This window comes from Podarcis pityusensis (assembly GCF_964106645.2).
Source record: "Podarcis pityusensis genome assembly, chromosome: 15".
NCBI classification, from domain to species: domain Eukaryota; kingdom Metazoa; phylum Chordata; class Lepidosauria; order Squamata; family Lacertidae; genus Podarcis; species Podarcis pityusensis.
In genome coordinates this window covers 7482373-7510127 of record NC_138040.1, presented here as the reverse complement: position 1 = coordinate 7510127, position 27755 = coordinate 7482373, and the positions used below count along the sequence as shown (strand labels likewise).

At 41.9% G+C, this 27755-nt stretch overlaps 1 protein-coding gene across 6 annotated transcripts; it reads right to left on the bottom strand.

Moving 5' to 3' along the window:
- Positions 1 to 562: 562 nt before the first annotated feature.
- On the bottom strand, positions 563 to 27755 carry VEZF1 (vascular endothelial zinc finger 1). Of its 6 annotated transcripts, none has more exons than XM_080983027.1 (9): positions 27443 to 27754; positions 14340 to 15058; positions 13628 to 13691; positions 11016 to 11199; positions 9172 to 9213; positions 7616 to 7759; positions 4016 to 4054; positions 3073 to 3117; positions 563 to 2378 (listed from the first exon to the last, which is right to left on the bottom strand). In XM_080983027.1, the coding sequence occupies exons 1-9, from the start codon at positions 27473 to 27475 to the stop codon at positions 1951 to 1953; spliced, it is 1698 nt and encodes a 565-aa protein (XP_080839153.1). In that variant the 5' UTR covers positions 27476 to 27754; the 3' UTR covers positions 563 to 1950. The 6 variants fall into 6 exon arrangements, with proteins under 6 accessions (XP_080839153.1, XP_080839154.1, XP_080839156.1 ...); XM_080983028.1 differs by having other exon boundaries at positions 14361 to 15058; XM_080983030.1 differs by lacking the exon at positions 3073 to 3117 and having other exon boundaries at positions 27443 to 27755.

Sequence of the window (27755 nt, the reverse complement as noted above, 5' to 3'; positions counted from 1 at the left end):
GGAATGTGTTCTCTTTCTGCTACACAGGAAGTTCCTAAGCTTTTATATATACAAAAGTTGTACAATTTGATGTCCTAAGGTACAAAAGATCATTTATAAAATTATTTTACACTAAGTTCTATTATTCCCCCCCCTTTTTTTACTATGTAGTCCAAGCCCCTAGAATTGTTTTCACATAATCTGGCCATCTGTCTCCTGACCCCAGACGTATGCCTCAAAAGTACGGAATATGTTGCTTTTACACTGACACGATGGGTATTAACACCAAAAAAAAACCACCAGTGGGCTTGACCCTCACAGGCTTGCCTGCATCCCATTAAAATAAAAGTATTGATAGCCACTTTGTCGTGAGGCCCCTGGTTCCAATCAATAGCCACCTGGCTGCTCCTCCAATTATTTCTCACGTCATCTTGTTTATAGGACAGGTCTTAATGAAGATTAAAAAATGTTTGTGACATGATAGCCTAAAAAAGTAACCTCTTCCCTAGATTTTCCATCCTACTTTTTAAGTACAGATAAAAAAAGTTGAAAGAAACGTGTAGCTGTATATTTAAAAAAAAAAAAATGAGACCATCGGGTGGGGGAAAGGGGCAGTTCTCCTTCACTGGATAGGTCAGATAGTTACTGGGAAACCCCCCACAAATTGATAACTATGGGTTAACACAATTAACTAAAAGTAAAAATGATTTTTTTTGGGGGGGGGGTTCTCCTGCAAATATTTACAAAGTTGAAGAGATCTGCACAACACTTGATTAAGGAGAAGGGAAGAAAGGGGCTTTAAAAAAAGAAAAGAACACAAAACAATAAGATGCACACTTGGCTTGTCCTGAAGGGGCATCCTAACTAGTTAGTGGTTAGAATAAAAACTGTATATCATTTTATAATATAAGACAAAAAACTTCTAGTGAACAACACCTGCTCTCCTTTGTCAACACAGTCAGCAGGTTCTGATTGGGAGAATGGGGGGGGCATACATACATCATACCCCAGCATCTCCACAGTCTTCTAGCTTAAAGCATTGTTTTTCTGTGTTCCAAAGCCCATTATTTGCTCTTCCGAAAGAGTCCCAACTGGGTTTTGAGCAGAGACCATGCTTGTGTAGGTTTCAAATCCTCTTCCACCAGCCACAGCTGTTCCTTGCCAAACATTGAACAGTTTTTTTTCTCCTTTTTAATGTTGAATATGATGTTATATTCCCTTAGGGTAATATGTCTCGTAGTATTTACATCTCCAAATATCAGGTCACAATCCCTAGTTATGTATATGTTGCAGGTAGAATGATAAGTTACCATATGCTTTGCATATCAGAGCTGGTATCACTTTTCCCATAGGGAATTCGGCCTGAAATTATCATATTCCCAAAAGGTAAAATGCATAATTACTCAAAATGCATTTTCTTAAACAAAACAAAAAAAGGACCATGTAATGCATTTACTTAAAAAAACAACACTACAAACACTACGTTCTGAATCAGAGGGACACAGAGCTGGCAAGTGATCCATCTCCATCCTATGATAATATGGAGGGCCTTTCTTAAGCCTTCTAGTGTTCAGGTTAAAACCGTTTCTTCATTAGATTAAAACTGTTTCTTCATTCGCAATTTCCAGGGCTATCAGCAATGCTGATTTATTTATTTTTTAAAAAAATGACTGGATTCAACTCCGATCTGTTCCTCTTCCAACATCACTGCCAGCTTGAAGGAAACAAATGTGGTCCAGTAATATAGATCAACAGCCAGCTAACTAAACAGAGACACTATAATAGTTTTCCATTTTTAAAAACTGTGCATGATTATTATTATTATTTTTGCCCCAGCTGAATTAGCCTGGTTTCATTACCGCTGTTAACTAAAACGAAACAAAAACAAACGAAACAAAAATATAATTGCTGGTAAGGACTTGCTTTTCATTCCTCTTTTTAATACTGCTGTGAGTTTTTGTTTGCTTGTTTTTACCATGGGGGAGAGGTTGGCAATGCCTGGGGAAGGAAAGGCATGCTCTCCACTGGCCTCATTGCTATATTTAATGGACCAGCTAATGTCATTGGCGTCGGGAGGTTCATGGGTGAGGTTATAGTGACCGGATGTGCTATGTTCACTGGAGCAGTTACTGAAGTTGGTAAATTAACAGGTGTGGTGAGTGTTAACGGAGAGGTCATAGACAACGGACTGGTAATGGTGACAGGGTGGCCTAGGCTCATCGGGCTGGAGATGTTAACTGCGCTTGATACATTGACTGGGCTTCTCATGTTCATTGCAGCAGCCACTGTGACTGGGTTGGTGATGGTCCCAGATGCCACTGAGGAAGTTATATTGAAGGGAGTAGAAAGAGTCACAGGCGTAGTGGCAGCAGTGGACGTTTGGCACAGGTTAGCAGCTTCTAAAAAACAAGAAAGAGATATAAAAAGAGACCAAAGGTTGTTTTTTTCCTAAACATTAAAATTAAAGACACCCCAGAGAAGACTCTGAACCCCTGGCCGGGCAGTCCTTAGAAGGGTCCATTAAATAATGGATGGCTAGTCCATTACATAAACCTTACTGCAATTTTTTGTGGGTTCATACCTGTACTCTTGCAAAGCCAGCCCTCCATCTCTAAGTATCCCTTCCCACTGCAACACACGGTCCCTTCCAGCTCCAGGCCCTCATTGCTGACAGTTCACTCCTGAGCAGAGAGAATGTTTTGATCCCCTCACAGCAGCTCAGCCAATGGCTACGGAGTGCTTGCAGGCCAACAAATTAACCATCAACCTGCAGCTATTCTCAGGTTTCCTGGTAATCTGGCAAAACCACTGGATTTTTTTTTTAGAAAACTAATGGCAGTCAACAAATTCTCAGTTCTCTCTCTGCAACAGTTAAGTATCCTCAAACAGCATCAACTTGGGAATAAGATCATTAAATACAATTAATTCTACAGCCTAGGTTAACTTCAATCATGCAATTCATCTGAATTAAATACATTTCCTTTGAAAGTTCTTTTTTAAAATATAAAAGGGGGATTTGTTCATAAAAACAGCACAGTATTAGCAGAAAATCCTCTCATGAGGAACATTATAAGTAGAGGAGAGTGTACATACCGAATGGTACGTACTCTATAGCCTTCTCAAAGTTGTACTGACATTCTGTGAAGGTTTTAAAAAGTCATTATTAGGGACCAATACATAAAGCTGGTTTCACTATTTACCTGCTTAAGATCAATTTAAACCACAGTTGGCGGAATAATTTAGTAAGTGTAACTTCTTACTAAATTACTACAACACCCCAGTCAGTAAGGTGTGTGCATCAAACCCCACTGGGCACATAGCTTTTCAGGTTGGCTAAAAGTTACACACCAGTGTTTCCTTTAGAATTTTGACAAAGAGTTAGGCTTATACTGTACACCAGAAGGACCCTTGGGGCTAACTGTGTGGGGAGAATAAGCAGGAAGCGTACATGGTAGAGGTAAATACCTCTAGTATATCAGCACCACCTGCTGGCTAGCCATAGAATACTTATGCTCACATACAGGGGGAAAAGAAAAGGATGTGCAACTAACTCCTCTAGTTATGGCATGAAAACAAACAGCTAGCTGCTCTTGGAAACCTCAACTTAGGCAAGCTCCAGGCATAAAGCCAAGGCATAAAGTTGTTCACAGACTTGCTAGTGCATCAAAGCCAGAATCTCTTTCAGGTAGCAACTTGCGTGAAGCCTTGGTTGTGCCATGCTATAGCTCAGCTGCACAACAGACAGACTGTATCCCACCCTTCAAAAGGTGGGTCTCACACTGCACAACTAGGGAGGGTGAGATTAAGAAAAGACTGGCAGGGGCAAAAGGTGCTTGGGTAGACAGGGCTCTAGCCCCTATACAATTCCCCAGGGTGCTTAGTTCTTAGTGACAGGCAGCTAGTGTTATTGTCAGAGTCTGGAAACTGCCGCCTTGTAATCCACAAATGTGGAGGAACTGTATCTGGGGAATTAGATTCTAAGAGAGCCAAGGGTCTGGTCTTACCATACAAGCTATATAAATGTATCTGACCCTACCTTGCTTGACTGAAGTTGGCCTCAGTGTCTGTTGACTTTCTGCAATCAAAATTGGAGGTGGAGGAAAGGTGTTGCAATTAAGCCATTCAATTACATTTCTCTAGTTTCCCCCTACTCTCTAGTATAACCGAGGTGGCTGCATTTACACACGAGCATGAAACTGTCATGTCTCACTTTAAAATTTCTAACCAAAGCCAAGTGTTCTCAGGCAACATAGGCTCTCAAACTGTGAGGCAAAAATCTATCCCATACTATCTACTCTTACTAGCAGCCACATACAAAGTATTCAGAGAACCAGGGGACTTTTCAAGCTCAGGAAATTTGAGATTTTTTAAACTTAAGATGCCACGGGTTGAATCTGACATCTGCCACCTGTGAAGCATGGGGTTTTTCAACTGACCTACAGCCTCTCATCGTGCCCTGATCTGCCACCTATTGCATACAGAAGCTGCCAGCACTCCAGTCCTGACCATCACATTCCTTAGGATACTCTGCATGCACAATACTGCCCTGCATTTATAACTGTTGGAACCTAGGTGCCAATAATTCAGTGTGCACCAATGTGACTTGCCATCACAAGAGAAAATGAATTAAGGAGCACCCAGACTTTAACAGTGCAAGAGAAAAAGAAGCAAACACAAGTAGGGCATCCAGGCTTCCTGGTACCTCTGGGATGAGCACATCCTGACTTATGTCCCAAGAAGCCAAGACAGGATGCATCCTGAAGTCAGATCTTTCCGTTTGTTCACTGGGCTGCTTTGTGCTGTGGCTGGTGTTTCTGCAGCAGAGCCAATGGGTTCCACTTCTCAATGGAATGCAACTTTTGTTCCTTTTGTGCAAGTGGTTCAGAATCGATTAAGACTGAAGTACTTTTCACTCGCACTCTGGCCATCCTTTCTCATGCTATCTCCACAGCCAGGCAAAAATTATTTGAATGGTTTCTTTTCTTGACATTCCCTTTTCTTGCATTCTGAGGTATAAAAATGCTCGGTCTACATCATGTGTGAAAACTCTGTCTTCCAAAAATCAATGGTTAAAACTGCCTTAAGAAATGGCCAATGCCTTCTGCTTCTTGCCCAAGAAAGTCGGCCATTCATGCAATTGCAGGCTCAGTTTCCACCAAGTTGTCAAACCATCCCTGTTCCTAGGTTGCGGGGGTTTCTCTCCCAGTTCAGTCTTTGCACCCTATAGAGAGTTCAGCATTCCACAGGTCCCCACCCAGCTACAACTCTAAGAACAGTCTCTCCAACCCCAGGTTCCCTGGTACTGTGTGCATGCACAATTCATAAAAAATAGGGCAATGAAAATTAAGATGCCAGCAGCCACCATAAGCACCAGAGGAAGATGAAGGAGGAAATGGCAACACAAGAAAGAAATGCAGGTGTTTGGTGGGGCTAAAATATGATGTCAGTTATTGAGGAACTGGAGTTCACCTCAACACACCTTTATTTGGGAAGGAAGGGAAACTCTGGGTCCTAAGGAAGACTCTATGCATTAAGCATTAAGAGCATGTCAGGATCATATACATCAGCAACCTGGATTTGCATTGGGGGAACCCAGGTTCAAATCCCTAGTCAATCATAAAATTGAGTAATAACCTTGAACCAGTTACATTCTCAATTTATCTGTGAAGCCAAATTAGCATGAAGCTGTGCATGCTGCCATTGGAGGAACAGGATTATAAGATTAAATATTGCTACATATTTCACTAGAAAGAGTGGGATTTAGTGTTCAGGATTCAGCATCCCAAGAAGTCTTAGCTTTTTCAAAGGGAAATTAGAAGAAAGCTTGGTAAGACGTGTGTGTGTCAGAGTGTGTTCTAGTGGCCCAGAAATTATAATTATGGAATCTACTGTATCTACTGTAACTCTGAAAGCAGAATAATGCAAGAGGAACACCTGGATGGTTTGTTATAATTGCCAGATTTCTTTGGTGTACAACACAAAAATCCAAATAATAAGGATAACAATATACTCATTAATCCTAATAAAAACTGGACATTGCCACATGATCATTATCTACAAGACTTCTACTACAGTAATGTTCTTTAAGGAAGTACACTGATCAACAATAGTTGAAAAAGTTAGCGTGGATGGAAGGAGAAGTATCAAAATGGACCTGTAACCAAGAGTTGTTCTGTAGCTTCTATTCATGCAAAAACACCACGTATATATTATACTGGCCTAGTTCACCCATAACCCAAAACCCTTGTTTGGCTAACAAACCAAGAGTTGTTCCACAGGCAATCTAACAAAATATGTGTTCCTTCTCAAGAATTTGTTTTCTTTCCCTAGCTACACTTGCCTTCTGTCTTTGTAGCTTGGCAAGCATCTAGGTTGCAGTGGCTGAACAAACCATGGTTAAGGAAAGGTACTCGATTTGCACGCAATGTCAAAACAGTGTCAAAACAAAACTTAGCCAGCGAACTATGGCTTCAGAATGTGGTTTCTTGGCAATTAACAAACCATAGTTAAGCTGCTGAGGGGATCAGACAAGCCAACAAATCATGGTTTAACAAGCCATGACTTAACATATGTGCAAACTAGGCCACTATTACCTGCATTTAAACAAAGATTTTTTAAATCTGGCACTGATTTTCACTGCATTAGGTCACTGCTACTTCCTTGTATGGAAACCACCGCAAGACATAGAATAGAAAGACTTTTCATATTATTTTAAGAAAAAAATGTATCTGAAACAAAAGGGCCACCATTAGAAGCTCAAGTGTGGAGAAGAATTAGTAACAGACTCCATTAGATGAGTTATGTCATTATCCTCCAATGGTCAGCCAACACTTCCTTGGCTTACTTGTGTGCGTTATAAAGTTAAGACAAAAATGAGCTACAAAAAAGGCAACTGAGTGACCAGCTCAGCCTACAGCAGGTCATGGAGTCACCCTGGCAAGAAGAGAACATACCACTTTTTTTTGTTTTGCAACTAATCACACAAGAAAGCAACAGAAAGTTGTTAAAATGTCAAGTGAAAGACAAGATGGGAATAAAAAGCAAGTGGGATGAGATTGGTAACAAGGTCAAGAAACCTAGGCCAGATGCCTTCCTAGCCAACTTAGAGCAACCTGACATCAAAATTGAGAATATCTACACTGTGGCTTTATGCCATTTAACTTCTCTGGCTTTCCAAAGTTGCTGAGAATTCTCCATGGGGAACCCAGAAACTAGTTCTCTGATGAAGGACTTGTAACTTCTTTTTTTAGTATGCCTCTGACTGGTCTTAATTCTATCACTAGAGTTCATAGCTTTACAAAAGAAATTGCCATAAAAGGTTTTAAATCAAAGTTTTCTATATGTCCCCGATTCTAAACACTGGAGCAAGAGCTCACATTTTTTATTTAAGCAGCAGACCACGCTGACAGGTGACTTGCTAACACATAATAGGACTAATGCCTCCCAGCCTGGCTCTCATAATTGGGCAATTGCTTGAGGTGATTAAGCAGTAAGGACCTATTGTGAGTCTGATTGGCAATGGCAGGAGGGAATGCCAGATTATCTAGTGGCTGCTGCCATGACACAAGTGTTATTGTGAATTTGATCTATCACCAATAGCATCACTTAACAACATTCTAAGGGCATAGATTTTTACCTTTCTTCCTTGCTTTAACAGCTTCTTCCCATAATCTCAGGGTCTCTACCTGTTTTCCAGGCCAGTTTGTGACATGCTGTTGTGGCTGCTGCTGTTGCTGCTGTTGCTGCTGCTTCTGGTTGTTACTCTCTTCGTTCATGCATGCTATTCCAGCCAAATATTTTTTAAGAGAGACACATATATACAGATGCATGTTAGAGTTTTCATCAAAAGGAATAATTTTGTTGAAGTCTGGCAACTCTTGACGAAAGTGGATTTGGGTTTTGGAAGATTTGCATTTCCATAAAACTATCCCTTCATGATTTTGAACAGAAGCCGTTGTATGCGAATAATTTTAACACTTCCAACATCACCTCTGCTAGGACAGCTGTATAAAGCTTCAAACCCAGCCATTTAACAAACTGGAGAAGAACTAGGAGACGAAACCCTCACCTTTAAGTGTGCTGCTGAAATGACTGGGACAAACATAGCCTCCCACTGCCTCTCATTTCATGGGTCCAATTTGTTCATCTTAGATCAGGAGTTCTTTAAGGGACACTGACCTGTCTACTTTATACAGAGTGGATGTTACCCTCCTTAAGTCCTTGTGATTAAGAGCAAGAACAAATAAGTTTTAACAGACCTTCCCACTGGAAGAGACCCAGCTGCTTTCCGAACATGCAGCAACTGCAGGTATACCGTCTCTGCCAACAGGGAGTTCCATAATGTAGTTGTGTCAAAACGACCACTTCTGACTAAAGTGTGCACAGAGTGGCCAAGTGTGCGCAGCTGTTCCTTCTACAGTGACCACAGTTGTGGATAAAGCAGATGGATGGAAGGTGGCCTAGCTGCATTGACAGACTGCACTGCAGGACAGATTGGCTGCAATCATTTATGGGGGAAACTGGAAACCTATGCCACCATGGCTTGTACAAGGGCTCAGGGTGGTATCCAAAGCTAGTCCTACTCAGAGTAGACCCAATGATGTTAATAGACATGGCTAATTTAGGAGCACCGATTTCAATGGGTCCTCTCTGAGTAGGCCTTAGTTAGATACAACAACTCTCAGTAGCCTGGTTCATTCATAACGGCAAGCAGGAGTTAAGCAACTATGGCTTACTAGGAATAAACAGGTGTGCTAGTGCATGCTGCTCAAACTGCACCTGTCCCACCTCCTCTCTTTTGCAAAGCCAGAAGAAAACATATATAAACACTAGTTTAGTGTTACATGCACATCAGTGACTGTGGCTTGTTTCTCTCCAAACAAATAAGAACGAGGAATATCTTCTTTGGATTATTCTTGTGACTTGTTTGGAGAGGAACCAATCAAGGGCCCTGGGTGCACATAAGACTTAAGCCAACACTTGGTTTGTGTCCTTCCAGCACAGCAAAGAAGAGGGGCGCAGCTCTGATTTGTACAGTGGTTGCTCATTTGTGTTAAGTCATAGTTTAACATGCAAAGCAGTCCATATCAACAAAAAACTTAGTATCTTAATAAAGTCAGGTTATCAGTTACTGCATCATGCATTTCCAGCCTAACACACTAACAATATTGATTTTAGACAATTGCTACTCACAAGCAGGGAGGTGCAGATTTTCTTGCTTGAAAAACCCAAATTCTGCAATTAAGAGGAATGTGAGTGAAGCAACTTTGCATAATTTAACACAAGATACCATTTATCTGCACCAAAAGACTTCTTTTGCACTCACAATGTGGAAAGGGGTATGTGGACAAACAGAGAAGGTGAAAGAATGGGGGAGACACAGGCAAAGGAGGGAAAGCAACAGAGCCTATGTGGTGAGTACAGGCTACAGTTTGGAGATGGGAAAACCTGCTTCAAGTCCCCCTGCCAAGCCATGGAGCTGACCACTAGCTAAGTCTGAATCGATCCTTACTGGATTGTTGCAATGGTATCACAAATAAATATATATATTCTGAAGCAGCCCTTTTGAAGTTATTGGGGAAGAACAGGAGTTATGAGGAAGGGCAATACAGAAACCTTTCTTGCAGACTGCTAATCCATGACTGACTCTTGCCTCTAGTATCTGAGGAGACTGGGCAACAACACACATAATTATTTTCCTTCAATCTGGTAGGTTATCACTTATTTTGTAGGTTTATTAGTTCTTAGTCAGCCATACTCATAAACCTATGAAAGTTACTAACCCACATCTTATTAGTCCTGTCTCATCTACACATGCAAATAGAATGAGGCAAAAGATTTCTGAGCTGGTAGACTGGACTTACTACTTTTAGACAACAGGTGGAAGATGGGAGGTCTTTTAGTACTGATAGTAAAACTTTCTCTGCAAATAACCCCCTCTACCAAAGAATATCAGGGAGATGGATCTACTGCAGTCTGCTTCTTCTTGTGCCAGTTTTCTGTCTGAAGTGTTATTTATTTTTAACTAGCATTCAAAAATGCCACTCAATGATGTGACACAGCCTACTGTACCACTTCAGATCTCTACCTTCTCATTCTACTGCATGTATAGGCCAAATCTTGTAAGTGACAACTCCTGTCCATTCTTACTCACCACAAATTGTTATTTATAAACCTATGTTTGGATTAGCAAATTCTGACAATCAAAACCTATTATGTGATGAACAATTTGATCCTATAAATTTCTTATCTTGCTTTCCCCATAGCTATTACGTGCCTTCAAGCTTTTTCACAGACAACAGAAGGGAAAAAATGAAAACATTTGTTGTTTTATGAAAATCCTTCAAAAGATGAACTGAAGTGAGCTGCTGGACCCCTAACTCCTTTACGATCCACTGAAAATTCCATTCTCATGTAGCTGTTTTAGAGGAGGAAATGTCTTCATTATCTGCACTGCTAAACATGACTGGGCATTTCAGCTGCAACAACCAAGATTTATCTTCAGTGCCCTAAAAACTCCATCAGGATGAATGCTTTGTTTAAAAAAACTTGTTTAGTCATCAGCTCTAGCATGCCAAGAACTTTGAAGCGACAATTCAGGGCCTGCTAAAATCAATGGGATGCTTTCCACCAACTTCAAAGAGCTTTGGGTAAGGCCTGGCAATGTTTGAGATCGACTGAGGTAAGGAAAGAAAAATTGGTGCAAACTCCAGTGTAATACAGAAATTCCTTTCCTTGCAAGTACCATTTGTTTGACTACAATTCCCCGCCATTTCTCACATAAGCTACAGCAGGCATAGGCAAACTCGGCCCTCCAGATGTTTTGGGACTACAACTCCCATCATCCCCTCACCACCGGTCCTGTTAGCTAGGGACGATAGGAGATGTAGTCCCAAAACATCTGGAGGGCCGAGTCTGCCTATGCCTGAGCTACAGCATGTATTTTATATTTTAAGCATGCCACACATACACTACATATAGCTGATGCTAAAGAGTACTTTGAAAGACTGTTTTGAAAAAAGGGGGTGTCCACTTACTTTTATTGATGCCTTGTTTACAGGTATTACAGTTGATACTTTGGCTTTGCCCATGAGTCTTTAAGTGGCTGGTAATATACGCCGCGCTCAGAAGTTTACCACAGATGTTACATGACACCTTTCCTTCATGGCGCACCATGTGTGTCCGCAGCCTGTCTTTGGTGGCAAAGGCAGCCGTGCAAGTCTACATGGAGGGAAACAGAAGGTTTGGGGCAGGTACCCTTACACCAATGAATGCTAATTTTAGGTATATTCTTATTATTAATACACCATCAGTCCTTACACCCCACAAAGGAGGAACTGAAATTTGAGATTTAGTTCAAACCCTTCTGACGTGCAATTAAAGCATAGCAGTATTCCTCCCCGTAAGTATACACAGTGAAGGAAGACCCCTTTCATTTGTAGCCCAACCAGTATGGCTGCTCCCCACCCCACCCCAGCAGTCATATCGATCACAGTATGTGTAAACGGGATGCAGCACTTAATTTGTTAAAACACAAGTAAAATTGTAAACCTGTATCTGGACTGTACAACTTTAGACTGCCCAGAGTGGGAAGACAGCAGGGGAGAGTATCATGACTGAATCCTCCTGCACACGAATTATTTGCAATATAGGCTAGAATCCTTCCTCTCCTTCTTTCTGGAAAGAATCTGTGTGCGTATAATGCCACTCAACTATGTGAACCATGAAGTGGTTTGGGAGTTTAGCACATCTACCAGGCCTAACATGCTTAGCCACCGAAGTACGCTTTTGCAGCTGGTTAGTATGAAGGCAGTACTGTATGAAGATGCAGCCGATAAAAGCCCAATCTAAATACATTCTGGGATTCTATGAACTGGATACCAACTATGGTTCCAACCGTCTCTTAACTGATGTACCCATTATCCAAACACTGAACAGCATACTCACGTCATAGAGCTGAGTAATACTTAAAGAGGACAAAAGTGGGACTTTTGTGTTTTGATAGCAAGACAGTCTCACATACCAAACTGCCATGGGGCTTATAAATGCAAGAGACCACACAGGTGGTCTCTTGTATTGTTTTCTGCCAACACTCCTGCTTATGATTTTTCCACTGTTCAGCTACATTTAGTTAAATAAAAATCAAGACAAAAACTAAGCACAAAGCATGAAGAGTCATTCCTTTTAATTCAAAACACTAGCTGGCCATAGCTGAGTCATGGAGAACAAGCTCAGTCTTGCACAGATGAAGCAAGACAGAAGAACAGCCAACTGTTCAATCAACTTAGCCATTTTGCTTGCCTTTAAGCTCAACCTTGTAAACTACTTGACAAGTTATTAGCCAATACAAAAATAATTGCTAGTCTGCCTACATATGCATGCAGGTTGTCATTTATGGCACAGTAACAAGTTGCAAGTGGGAAAAAAGAACACAACTATTCCTTCAGTTTACAAAAGCTTAATCAGTCAGCTGAAGGAGATTCCTATTTGCAAACAGATATTTGCAAGTCTGACTTTGGTTCCTAGCTAACTTTTGTCACAAGAAATTGTTTTCAATACTGGGGCTAGAACTGGCAATATTTGCTGAAAATGCCTTAGAATGTGCTTACTGAACTAAGACTAGATATGGTCTCAGGATGGAGGACATTTTCCATTCCACTGGAGGAAACAGTGAAGTTAACATGTTTAAGACAGCAAAACAAGACACTCAGGTAATCCACGTGTACAGTCCTGCTCAAATACAGAGACAAAAATACATTCATGCTTCTATCAAGAACATTTGGGGCATGTACATTCAGCCAAGTAAACATAGCTACACATTTTATTCACTCATTAAATGCATTCATGTACATGCATTCATGTTGAAGAACAAACGTTATCTAAGCAGCTTACAATGACAGTATTAAAATGCGCTCACACCCATATACACCTCGTATAGACACTGGAATGGTTGGGGCCCGTGCAGACAGTCTATGGACCTAACACACCTAACAATGGTCCACAGATTAGGAACATGGGAAGCTGCCTTCTACTAAGACAGAGCATTGATTCATCTGTCATACCTGGAAATGCCAGAGATTGAATTTGGGAATTTCTGAATTTAAGGAAGATGCTTCACTACTGAGCTATGGTTCTTTCACTTTCTCTTATGACAGTTAAGTGTCCCTGCTTTGGTGAGTTTATTAAGTTCATGCTCTGAAGCTGGGAAAGGGGAAGAGATTCACCTTGAACTTACAGTGCTCTTCTGTGACATGCCAAGCTTAGCATAATGGCACAGACATGACCCAACCGCTTTGGGCTGGCTACCAAAGTCAGCCCGAGATCAAGGAAGCTGCTACCAGAAGCGGGAGCTTCTCTCTCCCTTGTGCTTTTTCACCTACACTGCAAAAAGACTTCTGGGCCATTTCAGCACTTAGCCAAAGTCGCCTCATGGAGATAAGCTGAAAGAGTGCTCTAAAGCAAGGTGAAGCCCTACTGATGCAACCTAAAGGTGAGATTCCAAGGATCCATAATGCGACCCAATCTGGTTCTCAACACCCCATTATTTCCAATTCAAAGAGCCCCTATGACATCCAAATCCAGACTCTTGTGTGAAGCAGTTTAGCAGACAGCAAATAAATTTAGCACTGTAGATCACCAAACCCCTTACTTGGCATTTGAAGGGCCTCTCTGTGGAATGAACGTGTTTAACATGACAACTTAAGTGATCAGGCCTGTATAAGAAAGAAAAAAGTAGAGACACAAAGAGAACACATTGTTACACATAACACAGTGTAGGTCATTTATAAAACCCAACATCCTCCACAATAAACGATTAACCAACCACCCAAATCTTTCAAATCCATACTTCCCTATAAGCAGCATTCTAAGTGCATTCCTCAAAGAGGTCACACGGCTTGCCTGTGATTATTTGCAGGTATGCCTAGAAAAAAAATAATCCCCCCCCCCCGCAATGGTATAAATGGGGTATACCCCATTGGTATAATTCTCTTTTTAAGAGAAAGATCTACTAGCTATTAGAACTGGAGATCATCCAAATAGAACAGAATCTCTGCTTCCCCAATATTGCTAGATTGGTACTCTTCCTGGTCTGTATAAAATGAGTTGTTTTAAGATCTCCATCCATGGCCTGCTCATGCAAGGTCCAATGCAGACCAACATAAATAATTTTTGTTTTAAATTCACAGGCAGCATGTCCTATCACTTGCAAAATTGCCTTTAGATTCAGATTTTAAGACCCAAGAAGGGTCACTGTCCCCTCCCCCACCCCACCCCGCCTCCCACACTCACTTTCCTTACGGCCCCTTCCCACCCCCACCCCCCGCGCGAACACGGAATGAAAATCCAATACTTGAGCTCGCCTGGGATTTTCTACATGGTACCTCGAAAAGCCTTTTCCACAAACACCACAGGTGTAGGGTTTGGTGATGCCACCCTCATGAGACCTCACGTGATAGGTCATGCGGTCCTTCCTTTTGAAACGTTGATTGCAAATTGGGCACTCAAAAGGCTTCTCATCTGAGTGGGACAGCTTGTGCCTGTTGAGGTGGTAGACGTCACGGAAGGCCTTGCCACACATCTCACAGGCGTGGTTCTTTTTGACAGGCTTACTGGGCTTCTTCGCCGTCTGCGTCACCGGCATGGCCGTGGCACCAGCACTGCTGCTTGGGTTGGTGGCGGAGGAAGACGTAGTGACAGTTGAGAGGATACCTGCGATGGTCGAAACCAGCGTTGACCGGTTGTTGTCACCTGCGATGGTCGAGATTAGGGGCACCATCGTTGCAGGAGCTTTCTTTGGCCGTGACACTAACTTTATCCCTGTGTGGCAGGATTCATGGCGCCTCAAATGGTAGCTGTCCCTGAAGGCCTTGCTGCAGTATGTGCACACAAAGGAGGTTTTCGGTTTCTCCTTTTTAATCCCGACTATGGTATCTTTTAGCGTTTCCGGTGGGGGCTGAGGTTTCTGTGTTATTGGTAATGGTAAAATTGGTTTCTGGTCGGGGGGCTCAACAGCAGAGCTCAGGAGTGGCAGCAAACTGTTCTGGGCTGCCTGCTGTTGGTGATGTGATGCTTCGTGTGCCTAAAAACAGAAATATTCATTTGTAACTTACAAACGCACTACTTAGCTTTGATAAGGGAAGACTGCTCAGAAACCTGTTGAGATGGTAAATTCCACGCATTACCTAATCTGGTAGGGTTTAATTTGAAAGGAAAGAGCTGCCCTTCACTGGAACAGATTTGAGGGGGCCCAGCTCCTAATGTTCAAATGGCCCTTAATGTGTAGGACTGTGCACATACAAGGCAACAAAAGGATTCAAGCTGCACACAGAGAACACTGAAAGCAAATCTGTACATATCTTACCTTGCTAATTTATACTACCACCACCAAAATTCAGGTTTTTAATTTCCTCTCCCCTCCTGCCCCACACACATTAGCAAGAGTTAGGAAGCCTGACACAAGAATTGAATGCAAGTTATACGGACTGAGCAAACAGAAGGGACAAGCAACTCTGCAAGACATCCAAGTTTTACCACAGGCGTGACTAAAGTTGTTTCATTTTCAAGTCATCAGTCAGTCAATGTGCTTTCAAATTTTTGACACTGTAAGCAAGAAACCTGTCTTAACAAATGAATCTTGTTCTCATGTACAGCCAGCCAGCAGTTTGTGGCACACCTTTTAAAGAATTACCTCCTCCAGGAGATCCACCTAAACTCGTCAATTTCTATTTTTAGGAAGCAGGTGAAAGCAGTTCATAAAATCTTCTTTATACTGATATGAAGTACTGGAAACTTGCTATAGCTAGTGCTGGAGTGGGTAACTGGATCCTTAGCTCCCCAACCCACCCCCCTGGGCTGAATTTGACATGTGGGGGCTGCTCATCTATCAATCATCTGACATTGCAAATGACATTGCAGTGCCGTGATGCACAGATATCTACTGATAATCAGGATTTCAAAGTGCTGTGCAGTACTTTGAAGCTCGGCTGATCAGCTGATAGAGCCTTTAATACCAAAACAGGTGACTGACAAGTAGGTGTGGCTTGGTCAAAATTGCCTATAGATGGGCCAGAGGTTCCCCACCCTCAGGCTAATAAATGGAAGAGTGCAGTTTAAGTACTGGTTTAGGCATTTGCTTTTGTTTACTGTATGCATTTTAAATAGCAACCAGTATCAAACTTCCGGGTTTGAGGGAAAGCTAAGAGTATGAACCACCACAGAACATGTATAGAGCAGGAGAGCCTACAGAAACAGCTAGTCAGGGCTGCACTTCTGACTAACTCCCTTGTGCTCTGCAGCTGAGAGGAAGGCCAGGAGGGCTGTATACTATATACAGTCATACCTTGGAAGTCGAACAGAATCCGTTCCAGAAGTCTGTTCAATTTCCAAAACATTTGGAAACCAAAGTGTGGCTTCCGATTGGCTGAAGGAAGCTCCTGCAGCCAACCAGAAGCCACGCTGGACATCCAGCTTCTGAAAATCGTTCAAAAACCGGAACGCTCACTTCCGGGTTTCAATCGTTCGGGAGCCCATTTGTTCGGAAGCCAAGGTGTTCAAGATCCAAAGTATGACTATAATGTAGTGTGCTTTCATCTCATATTTCAGACTAATTCATTTGCCGAAAGTGCTGGGAATGTCAAAATTCCAAAGTCTTCCAATACACCTCCCAAGACATCAAAATCCTAATCCATGCTCCATTAAGAAAGCCACCCACACGGCCACCAATGGGATCAGAATGTTGATCCTCAACTGGCTAACAGGCCAGGAATAACAAGTAATGTTTGGTCCGCCTCACCTGTTACTTAATACAACTGTCCTCTGTACTTACTCAGCCCAAAGCCACATTTTTGTACGTTATCAACTGGGGGTGGATTTTGTATGGATTTTAATTGTAGGAGCCAATCTTACTTGGAAAGTGGGGTATTGGTCCATCTAGCACCTGAAGGGACAAACTTATCCAAGAGAAAGGAAAGTAATACTGATTGCACAGGTATATTCTACTTTATTCATAAAAGTATATCAGAGCTGTTTAAAACAATTGCATGTAAAACAATACAATAAAAAGCATACAAAAAGTTAAAATCAAGATCAGCTAACTATTGTGGAAAGATGTATTCGTAACTGCCTACATAAGTCTGATGGAATAGGAAAGTTTTCAGCAGGCATTTAAAGTTTGAAACTGAAGGAGCCTGCTGAATCTCTTTTGGCAGAGCATTCCAGAATACTGGGCTGGTGCCACTAAAGGCTTTGCTTCTTGTCAAATGAACCTCACCAACACAGTTGGTGACACATCAGGAGCATCTTTCTGACAGTAAAAGCTGTTTTACAGTGGAACAGACTCCCTCAGGAGGTTGTGGACTCTCCTTCATTGGAGGTTTTTAAGCAGAGGTTGGATGGCCATCTGTCATGGATGCTGTAGTTGAAATTCCTGCATTGCAGGCAGTTGCACAAATGACCCTTGGGGTCCCTTCCAACTCTACAATTCTATGGTTCTATCACACTCCAGCAGATGACTGAAGTGACTGAGCTGGGATATAAGGGTTCAGGTGGTCCCTAAAGTAGCCTGGACCTAAGTTGTTCAGAACTTTGTAAATCAATACAAAGACATTGAACCTGGTTTGGCTGTAGATGGGAAGCCTGTGAATATACTTTAACATTGGTATCACATGCTGTCAGCCAGATGCCTCCATCAGCAATGTAGTCATAGCATTCTGCACCAGCTGAAGCTTCTGAACCAGGCCCAAGGGCAGCCCCTACACAGTGTGTGTTACAGTTATCCAGCATCGAGGTTACCAATGCATTGACTACAGCAATTAGGACATGCAGTATCCTTCAGGCTAGAAATAAAGTTAAAGCAGAAGGCAAGCTCAATGCAACTCAGCAGTAGTAAAATTCACTACAGAACCCATTTTATTGTGTGACACGTCTTGAACTGTTTCAAAATATTAATAAAATAGTTTCTCTTATTGCTGATTATTGGAAAGTATATTTATGCAGACTGAATGCTGATGAACTGAACTTTTTTTAAAGAGCAAGTCATCCTAAATAATAGAAAATAGGCAGAAAGGATTGAAAATTGCAGCTAAAACATTTTTTTTAGGTCACTGTTCTCAAATACTTACTGAAAATAAGTTCCACTGAGATTAGAAGAACAGATTTGCATATAATTGGTCTGACCCAGAGAGTCTCATGTAGGCTGCCCATTCAGACTGCCACAGTTTTTGTAATTTGCTTTGGGTTACTCTTTTGTGATGAAAAGTGATATAACAAACAAACAAACAAACAAACAAACAAACAACAACAACAACAACAGGGTGTTCAAACTTTTTCTCTTCAGTGGACTTTTCCCATTTTGACTGAAGTGCTAAGGAATGGCTATGGGTTGCAGAAGATTCCAGGGAAATTTCCAAGGATCCCAGAAAAGAGAAAGAGAGTTGCAGACCACAAGCTTTGCATTGCAGAGGGTATCTAGTTCAATTTCTAGCATTGCCAAGTAAGATCTCAGGCAACTAGTGATGGGAAAGATGTCTGCCTGAATTTCTGGAGAGCAGCTGCCCATTAGAGCAGACTGCACTGGGCTGGAGGAACAAATACTTAGACCATGAGGTTATGCCTTACGTTTATTATCACTCCAGTGGTACCTCTGGTTACGTACTTAATTCGTTCTGGAGGTCCGTTTTTAACCTGAAACCAATCTTAACCTGAGGTACCACTTTAGCTAATGGGGCCTCCCACTGCGGTTGTGCAGCCACTGCACGATTTCTGTTCTCACTCTGAGGTAAAGTTCTTAACCCGAGGTACTACTTCTGGGTTAGCAGAGTCTATAACCCAAAGTGTTTGTAACCCAAGGTATTCACTATTCGACTTCATCACTAAACCTGCTTGAACCAAGCATACTCCTAGAATATAGGTAGGCAGACTTAAGACATGCAGGATCTCCTTTTTCTTTTTTTTAGTAAAACCCCAAATCCTCAACCAGAACAAAAGACACACTTAGAATTAAAACACTCTAAACCCAATAACTTGTTTTTAATACAGTACAACTGACAGAACTTTCAGTCCTTCCACAAAAAGATCCCCTCCCCTACTCCTAGCTTTCTTCATTTCAGCCATATAATGGGGGGAGCAAATATTTTGTTGTTGCCATTGTTGAACCACCAGGAGTGTGTTCTTAAAGTAAATTGCTGGCCAACTTAAATAGCAATGTCACCTGCAAAACCACTGAAGTTTCCACCTTTTTACTATGCTATTCTTTCCCACTATAAACACAAGAGCAAATCCCCAACATAAGAACTGAGGCAAATGGACATTAGAGTTATATAATCCCACCCACAGTAATTTCCCCAAAAGGAAGATAAGCCACTTGCTTTCTAAATACAGGCGTTCATCAGGCGGATATAGTAAGGTGCACGTTTCAGCAAACCATTTTTTTTAATTCCTGAGGGGAGCAATTCTTGCAGCTAATGACTGGGTGTATGCCATGCTGCTCAACATATTACATGATCCCTATCTTAATGGCAGCCTATTTGGTTAACTACAAGTTACAAATACAATTATAATGCCCAGTCTGCTCTATTAGATTGTGGATACATTACATGGAGGATAACACAACTGTCGACACCAGTCCACTGACAGGAAGGCTGCTTCTGAAAGCCAACCATGAGCCCGCCAGACAGACAGTACAACCAAGTCAGTTGTACTTGTAATAACTTGTCCATGCTGGAACTAAACACAAGGAGCATGTACGGGGAACTCACACCTTCTGACATGTATATATTTAGTAACACAATGACTAAGGCATTCCAGGCTGAAGACAGGTGAAAATAAGAGATGTACTTCTTATTCTGTCAGCAGCTCCTTGGGGAACAGATTTTAGATCGGCAAATATCGAGGATCTGGTGACAACCCAAGAGGCTTCACTTCTAAATCCATAATGGGTCTATGGCCTGCAAGCCATATCACCTGGATGCCATGGAGAGCACAAACAAGCTGGGCTCAAGGACAAAGAGAATAGTTCTAGCTGAATGACACTTCTATAGAGGGAGCAAAGGTAGGAGAGGACATGACATTTGGTTGGATTTCTCACTTTGCAATGTTAAAAAGAGCTCACAAGAGAAATATTCTCAGATGAGCAACTTTTCAAACGCATGCTAACCTGTGCTTAAGGCGTGTATGCGTGGCCCTGTTTCTCGGAATTTAATGAGAGCTTTTGACAGTGCTCTGTATCAGACAGAATAATAAACCAAGGGAGATGTGAGAATAGGTGCTAGCTGTATCCCAGTTTTGAACCTCACTTGCCCAGCATGAAGACAAAAGAGATCCCATGTACAGTTGCCCAAGTATTCCATGACTCTGCTTAAGAAGGGGCGTGGGGTGGATTCCAGCCATACTCGAGTGTTATCTAGGGGTACTATGTAAGATTTGGCAACCTTAACAAATCTAAGTTGTACTAAGCTTGTTTTCAAAGTAACGTATTTTAAAACCATAAATGGGTCTCACTGTATAGGACTGAGGAGAATTCAAGCAGAGACTTCTTAAAACTTGCCAGAGTACAAGTTGACCCTGAATGACTGCAGAGAAAGACAACTGTACACACTATGTCATTTCCCAGGAATGAACAGTTTGCCTGTACTCTTGCTCCTACTGGAATCAGACCCTACAGGTTCTCTTCAACTGGCCAAATTATTGTTACCAGTACAGTTTATTTAAATTTTGTCTATAGAGGTAAGAAAAAAATTGAGGCTTGTTTCCTTTCACGCTGTATGAGCTGCACTGTCATTTGCTTTTCGATAGTTGGGATTAAGCAAAATTAGTCATACATTTTTAGTCTGAATCAGAATCCAGCGTTGAAATGGTTCTTATTGAAGCTGAGTTAAACAACCATGTTTTGAAAGAACCTCTGCAGTTCCCTCTGCAGTTCATGTCTAGAGGCACTCCATCAAGTACTAAAGTGAAAAACAAAGCCTTTCACAAACTTTTGCTACTAGAAATAGTTTAAGGAGACTTGCAAGGCATGCTGAGTGAGTAAATCCAGGCCATGTTATGCTCACACTAGAGGCCTGCACGAGCCTTGTGAGAACTGGGCTCTCTGGATAGCATAGGCTGGTTCTGAAACACCTGGATAGCTTATTTCAGAGGAAAACAAAGTCTAAACCCTCTCATGAGTTGCACAATTTCAACCATATATTTTCACTTGAGATAGTCTGACTTAAACCAGCTAACCCACCTCATATACAAGGAACAGCCAGGGGGTCATCCACAACATGGTTTTGCATCAGGTCCACAAGCCATTACAAGTATCCCACCAGGCGCAGAGTGCAGGAAGTGACAAGAGAAGTTCCCAAATATTTCAGCATCTCTGTCCACCTTTCTGCCATTCTCTACTCCATCTGCACATGGCTTAGAAATTAGATAGCACCTCTGGCCACTTTCAGCAAGGCTCAAAGAGGAGACATTTCTGTCCTTACAGAGTCCTCCACTATATTCCAAGCTGAAAAGATGGGCTTAGGAGAGTCCAGCCTCCCATTATTATGAAGTTAGCTGTTGCTGTCAGGTTTGTTTTTAACATTTATTTATTTCACTTATTTACCTAGTAAATGTACTTCTGTAGCCGACATAGAATTAAAAACCAAATTAAAATATTACAACCCCAAAATTCAATAAAAGCCACCCACAACAATACAATAAAATCAGCAAAGCATAAAGCAGCACATGCAAGTCACTAATTACTAATTCACGATCAGTAGCACATCCCTCCAAAAGCAAGAAAGAAAAAAGCCTGTGCAAGTACGTCTGTCAGATGCAGCATCTGAGTTTATTGAGACCAAAAATGGCTGCAACCTTTTTCCAACCGCCACCTTTGAAATGATTGCTCACTGAAGATAAATGGCACTGTGTTGTTCTTGGGGGGGGGGGGAGGTACTTTCCAAGGATAGGTAATTTGAGTGCCCAATTTTGTATGAATTGCACAGAACCTTTTTTGCCCCAGAAAGGCTCTTGAGCCTGTTAGAATAGCTCACAGGCATCTTTAATATAGCAGGGATTGGAGGCTGGATGACCAGAGCGTGAACCCAACACAAGGTTCCACTTTTCATCAAGATTTCAACTAAAATATCATAGTGACCCTGTAAAACAATTGCAGCCAAGGATGCAACCACTGGAAACCCAACTCAGACAAGCTTTAACTCTTTTACTGTATGTATATTTTCCTGTAGGCTCTACACAAAAAAACTGAAGACAGTAAGCATTCGGAGCCCAATTATCTTCATACAAAGTTTTTACATATTTTAATACACTGCACACATTATCTACGATGGCAGCCTGGAAGCAGTTCTCAGCAGGGGGCCAGGGCCATAGCCACCTCTATCAAAGTAGCCTGTTAGTGATTAGCACAGCTCCTACATCTGCTTCCATGCCCTTCCCTTTACCTCTGTTGGTAACTGAGGCACCAATAAAAAATAATGGAAGGGAAAGATTTGGCCCAAGGCACCTAACCTAAATCACATTATCAAGGCACAAACATATCAGTTCAAAATGGAACACAAATCCTTCAGACAAGATTCAAGAAACCACACTTGAATAAGAGCCTTTTAAAGCTTTTGGGTTTGTGTGGACCCAGCAAGAAACTATGGTTTAGCATCATTAGAACAAGCCTAGCTTCTCTCTGGACTTGCACACTCTTCTCCCCAACCCATGCAACCATGAGAAGACATTTAGGCCCTCTTTTATTACCAGCAACTTGCCATTTTATCTACATCTTGAAAAACTGAATTATTTTACTATGGTTAATAGAAACAATCTAATTTCAAACCATAGTTAAAAGAGGCTGCCATGCTTTCACTAATCACCAGTAAGATTTAGGGTTCAGATAATAAGACTAAACTGTGGTTTATCTGAAATTGAAGTGGAAGCTTCCAAACTCTTCCTTGCAGCCCCACCAAGCAAGGGGGAACGTGAAAGTCTGAGGGAGGCTAGGTTCATTCTGTTAACACAAAACCTACGTAACTGTCAAGATGGCTGAACTCTATATACTCATAAAGCTTTCTGCTATAAAAGTAATTTGAACAAGGATATGTACTTTAAGACCTGGGTATCTCACCTTGCTAAGAGTTTGCTGAAACTGCTAAATCAATGTCCCTTTTCTGCCAAAAGCAATGGTTTCTGTGATTCCTACTGATCTCTTGCATTAAGGCCTTCTAAAAAAGGATCAGGGGCTAAATGGTAAATGAGGGCATGAGCATTTGACTATCTTTTGTTAAGTCATTTTCATTCACTTGCAGTGTAGTTTTTATTTAGCCTGGGATTCAAATCAACAGCTCATGATTTTCTTTCTATTACTGTGATTTCTGTGATAGAAAACAAAACAGTTTCATGACCCAGGGTGGAAGGATTTGGCATTGTGAACTTTCATTGCCAGAAGCAAAGTTTTTTGCACTGAAGCCTTGATGTCAGAGCAACCAATTATCATAAGTGAGTCATACCTTGGTTGCATTATTAGATGGGTTATCTTTCCCCCCATATTAAACATGCAACGTGTACTTCCTAGGCAGCTATAAAATCTGCTTTAACATATACATAAGCTCAGACACCAGTGTGTAGGCAAAAGTTACTCAGGCTTAAAACCTCCACCTTGCTTCAGAGCAGGGCATTTTCAACACATGAACAAGATCAAAAACCTTTAAAAAGTGGGGGGAAATCCATCATGCACACTAATTGACATTAGCATATTTTTATGAAGTTGACCTCCTCATAAGATTAATTTTTACCCCAACTCTGAAATGCTGTACCAAATTATTTAGCTAAGCAGTAAAAGTCAAGTGAAGTATAACTGTGAGACAGCCATTAAGGTCCTAACATATATTTTCACAATAATCATTCCTTCAAGTGGTTATTATGGAAAGAAGCCAAGGGAGTAGAGGTTGGTAAAGAGAAGAAAAAATGTATCTTATAACCTATGATTCACTAAGGAGATTAACAATGTTCAAATCTCTAAACAGGGAAAATAATCAAACCCATCATTGGACTGCAGATGTATCACTGCTAGAATCTGCCTATGGTAAAACATTTCATTCCTTGTATTCAAAGATAAAAGTCACACAAGAGCTCTTAGTTATCATAAGCTCAAACAGATTCTGTTTTCAAGAGGATTTTTTAAGCCTGCATCCAAAGACTGGGCACCTAAGCGAATGACTCATCTTTGTACTTGGGTGACTATTTTCCTTTAGAAGAGAAAGACTGCAGTGCATTTGCCTCAGATTTATTCCTTCGCTTCATGTTTTCAAACTGGAGTCATGCTTTGTATTTTAAAGAGAACAGAAGACTCAGTGGGAAAATGACGCAGACTTGTAATTTGCAGAGAGGATTATTTTACCTTCAAGAAAGAGGGGGAGAAGAGGTATTGTAATTAGTTTACTTTTTCCAAGCTAAAAAAGGGGAATGGTTTGTAATCTAGGTTCTCACTTGGATTGTAGATTTAAGGAGGAAGTAGCTTGGCATGCTGCATTCCTTACAGAATATTAATGCTTTTAAGTGACTCAAGTTGTAGGCTATATGGCATCATTTTGACTACATTATTCTGGCATCTTTTTAAGAAAAAGCAGTTAATGGGAGTTTTGTTTTTCAAAGGGGTTTAAGCAAGGAGAGCTGCTTAACAGAAGACACGTTCATCGTTCACTCAGGCCCTGGTTTTAGAGAGCAATCCCTTGAAAAATATCATGGGCAAGTATTCTTTGAAATCAAAACTGCAGACTAGTAAATTGATTAGGACCTGAACATATCCTGCCCCCACCCCAGATGGTTTGTCCCAACATTTTCTTATTAAGTCAACAAATTCCAGCTACATTATCAACATGCTCTCTCCTCAAAGAAGCCCAGTATTTGATTCCACATGCAGGTAAGGGGATTCCTGACCTATATCCCAATAAAGAGGGTTAGGCGTGGAAATTAAAATATAATTTGTCCTTAAGACTTGTCCAAAGAACCGCTTACAAATAATTTTCAGGAGACAGTGGACTACTTTCCTAACAGAAGAATAGTAAAAACCCAGGGGGTAAGTAGAAGGGCTGTATGTGACAGAGTAACAGAGAGGACACAGAATAAGGGAGAAGGGATAAGAGAATAGTAATTTAAAGTAGGAGAGCAGAACAAAAGGGTAGAGAAAGTGACAATTTTTTGAAGAATGGGCTAAGAGGAAATGAAACATGTGAATACACATCTTTAGAAAAAAGGGAGAGGAAACAGGAGAAACTGGAGAAAGTGATAAATCTTTAAAGAAAAAATATGCTTTAAAAGTACATGGTAAAAACTGAGGGGGAAAACAAAGAAAAAAGGTAGAGGGAACAGAAAGACGGAGAAGGAACCAGGAGGCACAGCAGATAGAAAAATATGAGGGCAAAAAAAAGTAGTAAAAATGGGAGGACAAAGTTGCAAAAGGTGGAAGAGCATAATTGTTTAGGGAACAAGAATTAGTAGCTCAGTTCAAAACTGGAAAACAACAGAGGAGGGCAAAGAAGGGGAGGAATACAGAATTCCACTAGCCAAAGTAAGGAGGGGCAAAAGATCAATGATTTGCAGGACAGAAAAATAATGAAAAATCAGTAAAATTGGCACCACCAAAAACATGGTTAAAAAAAAGAGAGGGAACAGTTAAAGGTAACATGCTGGGGGTAAGGGCGGCCAAAGTAGCAGCAACTTACAAAGTAAGAAATTCCAGAGTAGCCGTTAGTTTCAGAACACACACATACACACATAAGGCCCTATTGCACCTTAAAAGACTAAAGGGAAAGTGCGGATGATGGGAATAAAAGGAGGGATAAATGCAAATAAAGCACCAAAGAAAACATAAAAGCAAAATAAATGGGGCAAGGGGGAGGGAGCCAGCACTTATTTTTAATAATAAAAGGTAGCAAAAGTATCTTGGGACAAGAGAAATAATGCAGACCAAAAACTACTAGGAGCATGGGGAGTAAAAGGTGTCGAGATCTTTAGAGGGGGTAGAGAGGACATGGTAAGGATTAGTTAAGGAGTCCCAAAGCAGCAGAAGTATTGAGGGAGAAAAATAAGCAGCTCAAAAACACAAGATGTAGAGGAGATTGAAGTGAATGAAAAGTATGCAGAAAATCCTATTTTCCATTGTGGGAGTGAGGAGAGAAAAATAATTTAAGATTCCCAATTAAACACGGGGTAGGGGAAGAGATGAAAAATGCAAAAAGAGTTGAGGGGAGAGAAGAAAGTAGAGTGTACAGAGAATCTCATAGCAGGCAGTTAGTTAAACATCCTAAAGAACTGGAGGGAGTTGGAATAAAGAATGCAGCAGAAAATGTGGTGGCAAGGGAAGGAGCAAGAGAATGTGCACAGAGAAGCTCATGGAGGAAAGAGGGAAAATTAGTAAATGAGTCCTAAAGAACTGGGGGGGAGCCAAAGAATGCAGCAGCTGAAAATGTGAGTGAGGAGAGGGATATGCAAGGGGAGGGGAGATTAATTAAAATCGTAAACAATTAGAACATAAAAAAGAACTAAGAGCATGCACACACACATATATATCAGTAGAAAAATCCGGTGGGGTGGGGAGAAAGGAAAACTAATGTGTCAAGGATTTTAACATATAAAGGGGCACGGATACTTGAGCACAAGATGAGAAAAAGCACAGAAGCACCAAGAAGTACAATAATATATATAGGAAGAGGTTTTGTTCCCCTTAAAAGCCTCCGATATGAGCCCAAGATGGGGGGGGGGGGACTCCAGATCAATGGGTGGGGGAGAAAACACTTAATGGTCCCCTTAAAAAAAGAAACCTCGGCCACCAATATCTGAGCAAATACGATGAGTAGACGGGAGAGCGGAGGGCAGCCACCACTCCCCAAATTAAAAAAAGGAGAGAGCTCGAATTCCTTCTTCTTTGGGAAGAAAAAATGGACACACACACAAAAAAACCCCAACCAGCAAAGTATTGGGGGGGGGGGAGAGGAAATCCACCTCCGCAAAACAGGTTTGTGTTTGTTTTTCGGTAGTGGCGGGGCTGCTGTTTCGGACGCAGGAGGCTGCGGGGGGGGGAGGGTGCGGGAGAGAGGAGAGAAAAGAGAGAAAGAGGGAGAGCGAGCGCGCTATAGCCGGCCTCCCACAGCGCCGTAGAGAGCAGCTACATTCCCCTCCCTCCCTCTCCCTCCCGCTATTCCGCCCCCCCTTGCGCGCGGCTATTCTTCGGGGGGGGGGTCGCCCGCCGCCGATGCTGCTGACAGAGCGAGCCGGCCCTTTGCAAGAAGAATCAGGGCCTGGCGGGGAGGGTTGCGCGGGGTGCCTTGTGCGGGGGGGGGGGGGAGGCAGGCAAGCGCGGGCGGGAGGGAGGGAGGGGGGTTGGGGGAGGGAGAGGCGGGGACATTTAAGGAGGGGGGGGGCTTTTCAGAAGTGCGCGCGCGGTGCTGGGGGGGGGTTGGTTTTTGAAGAGGGTGGTCGTCTTTTCTCCCCTCACCTGAAAGAGGAACGCGGTCCAATTGGCTTCCATGGCTTTGGAAGCGGCGGCGGCGGCCGGGAATACGGAAGGTTATATATATATATGTTTTTTTAAAAAATAAAAAATAGTGCCTTCTGTATATAGATAGATAAGAGTTATAAGATATAGATATATATATAAATGGTGCCTCCCTCTCTCTCTCTCCTCAGGCCCGGCGGCCTGGTCTTTTTGCGGCTCCTCACAGCGCCCGCTCGCTCTTCCTGCCTGCTCGCCTCCCTCTCCCTCTCTTTTTTTCCCCCCTCTCTCTCTCCTCGCTCTCTCTCCCCCGCCC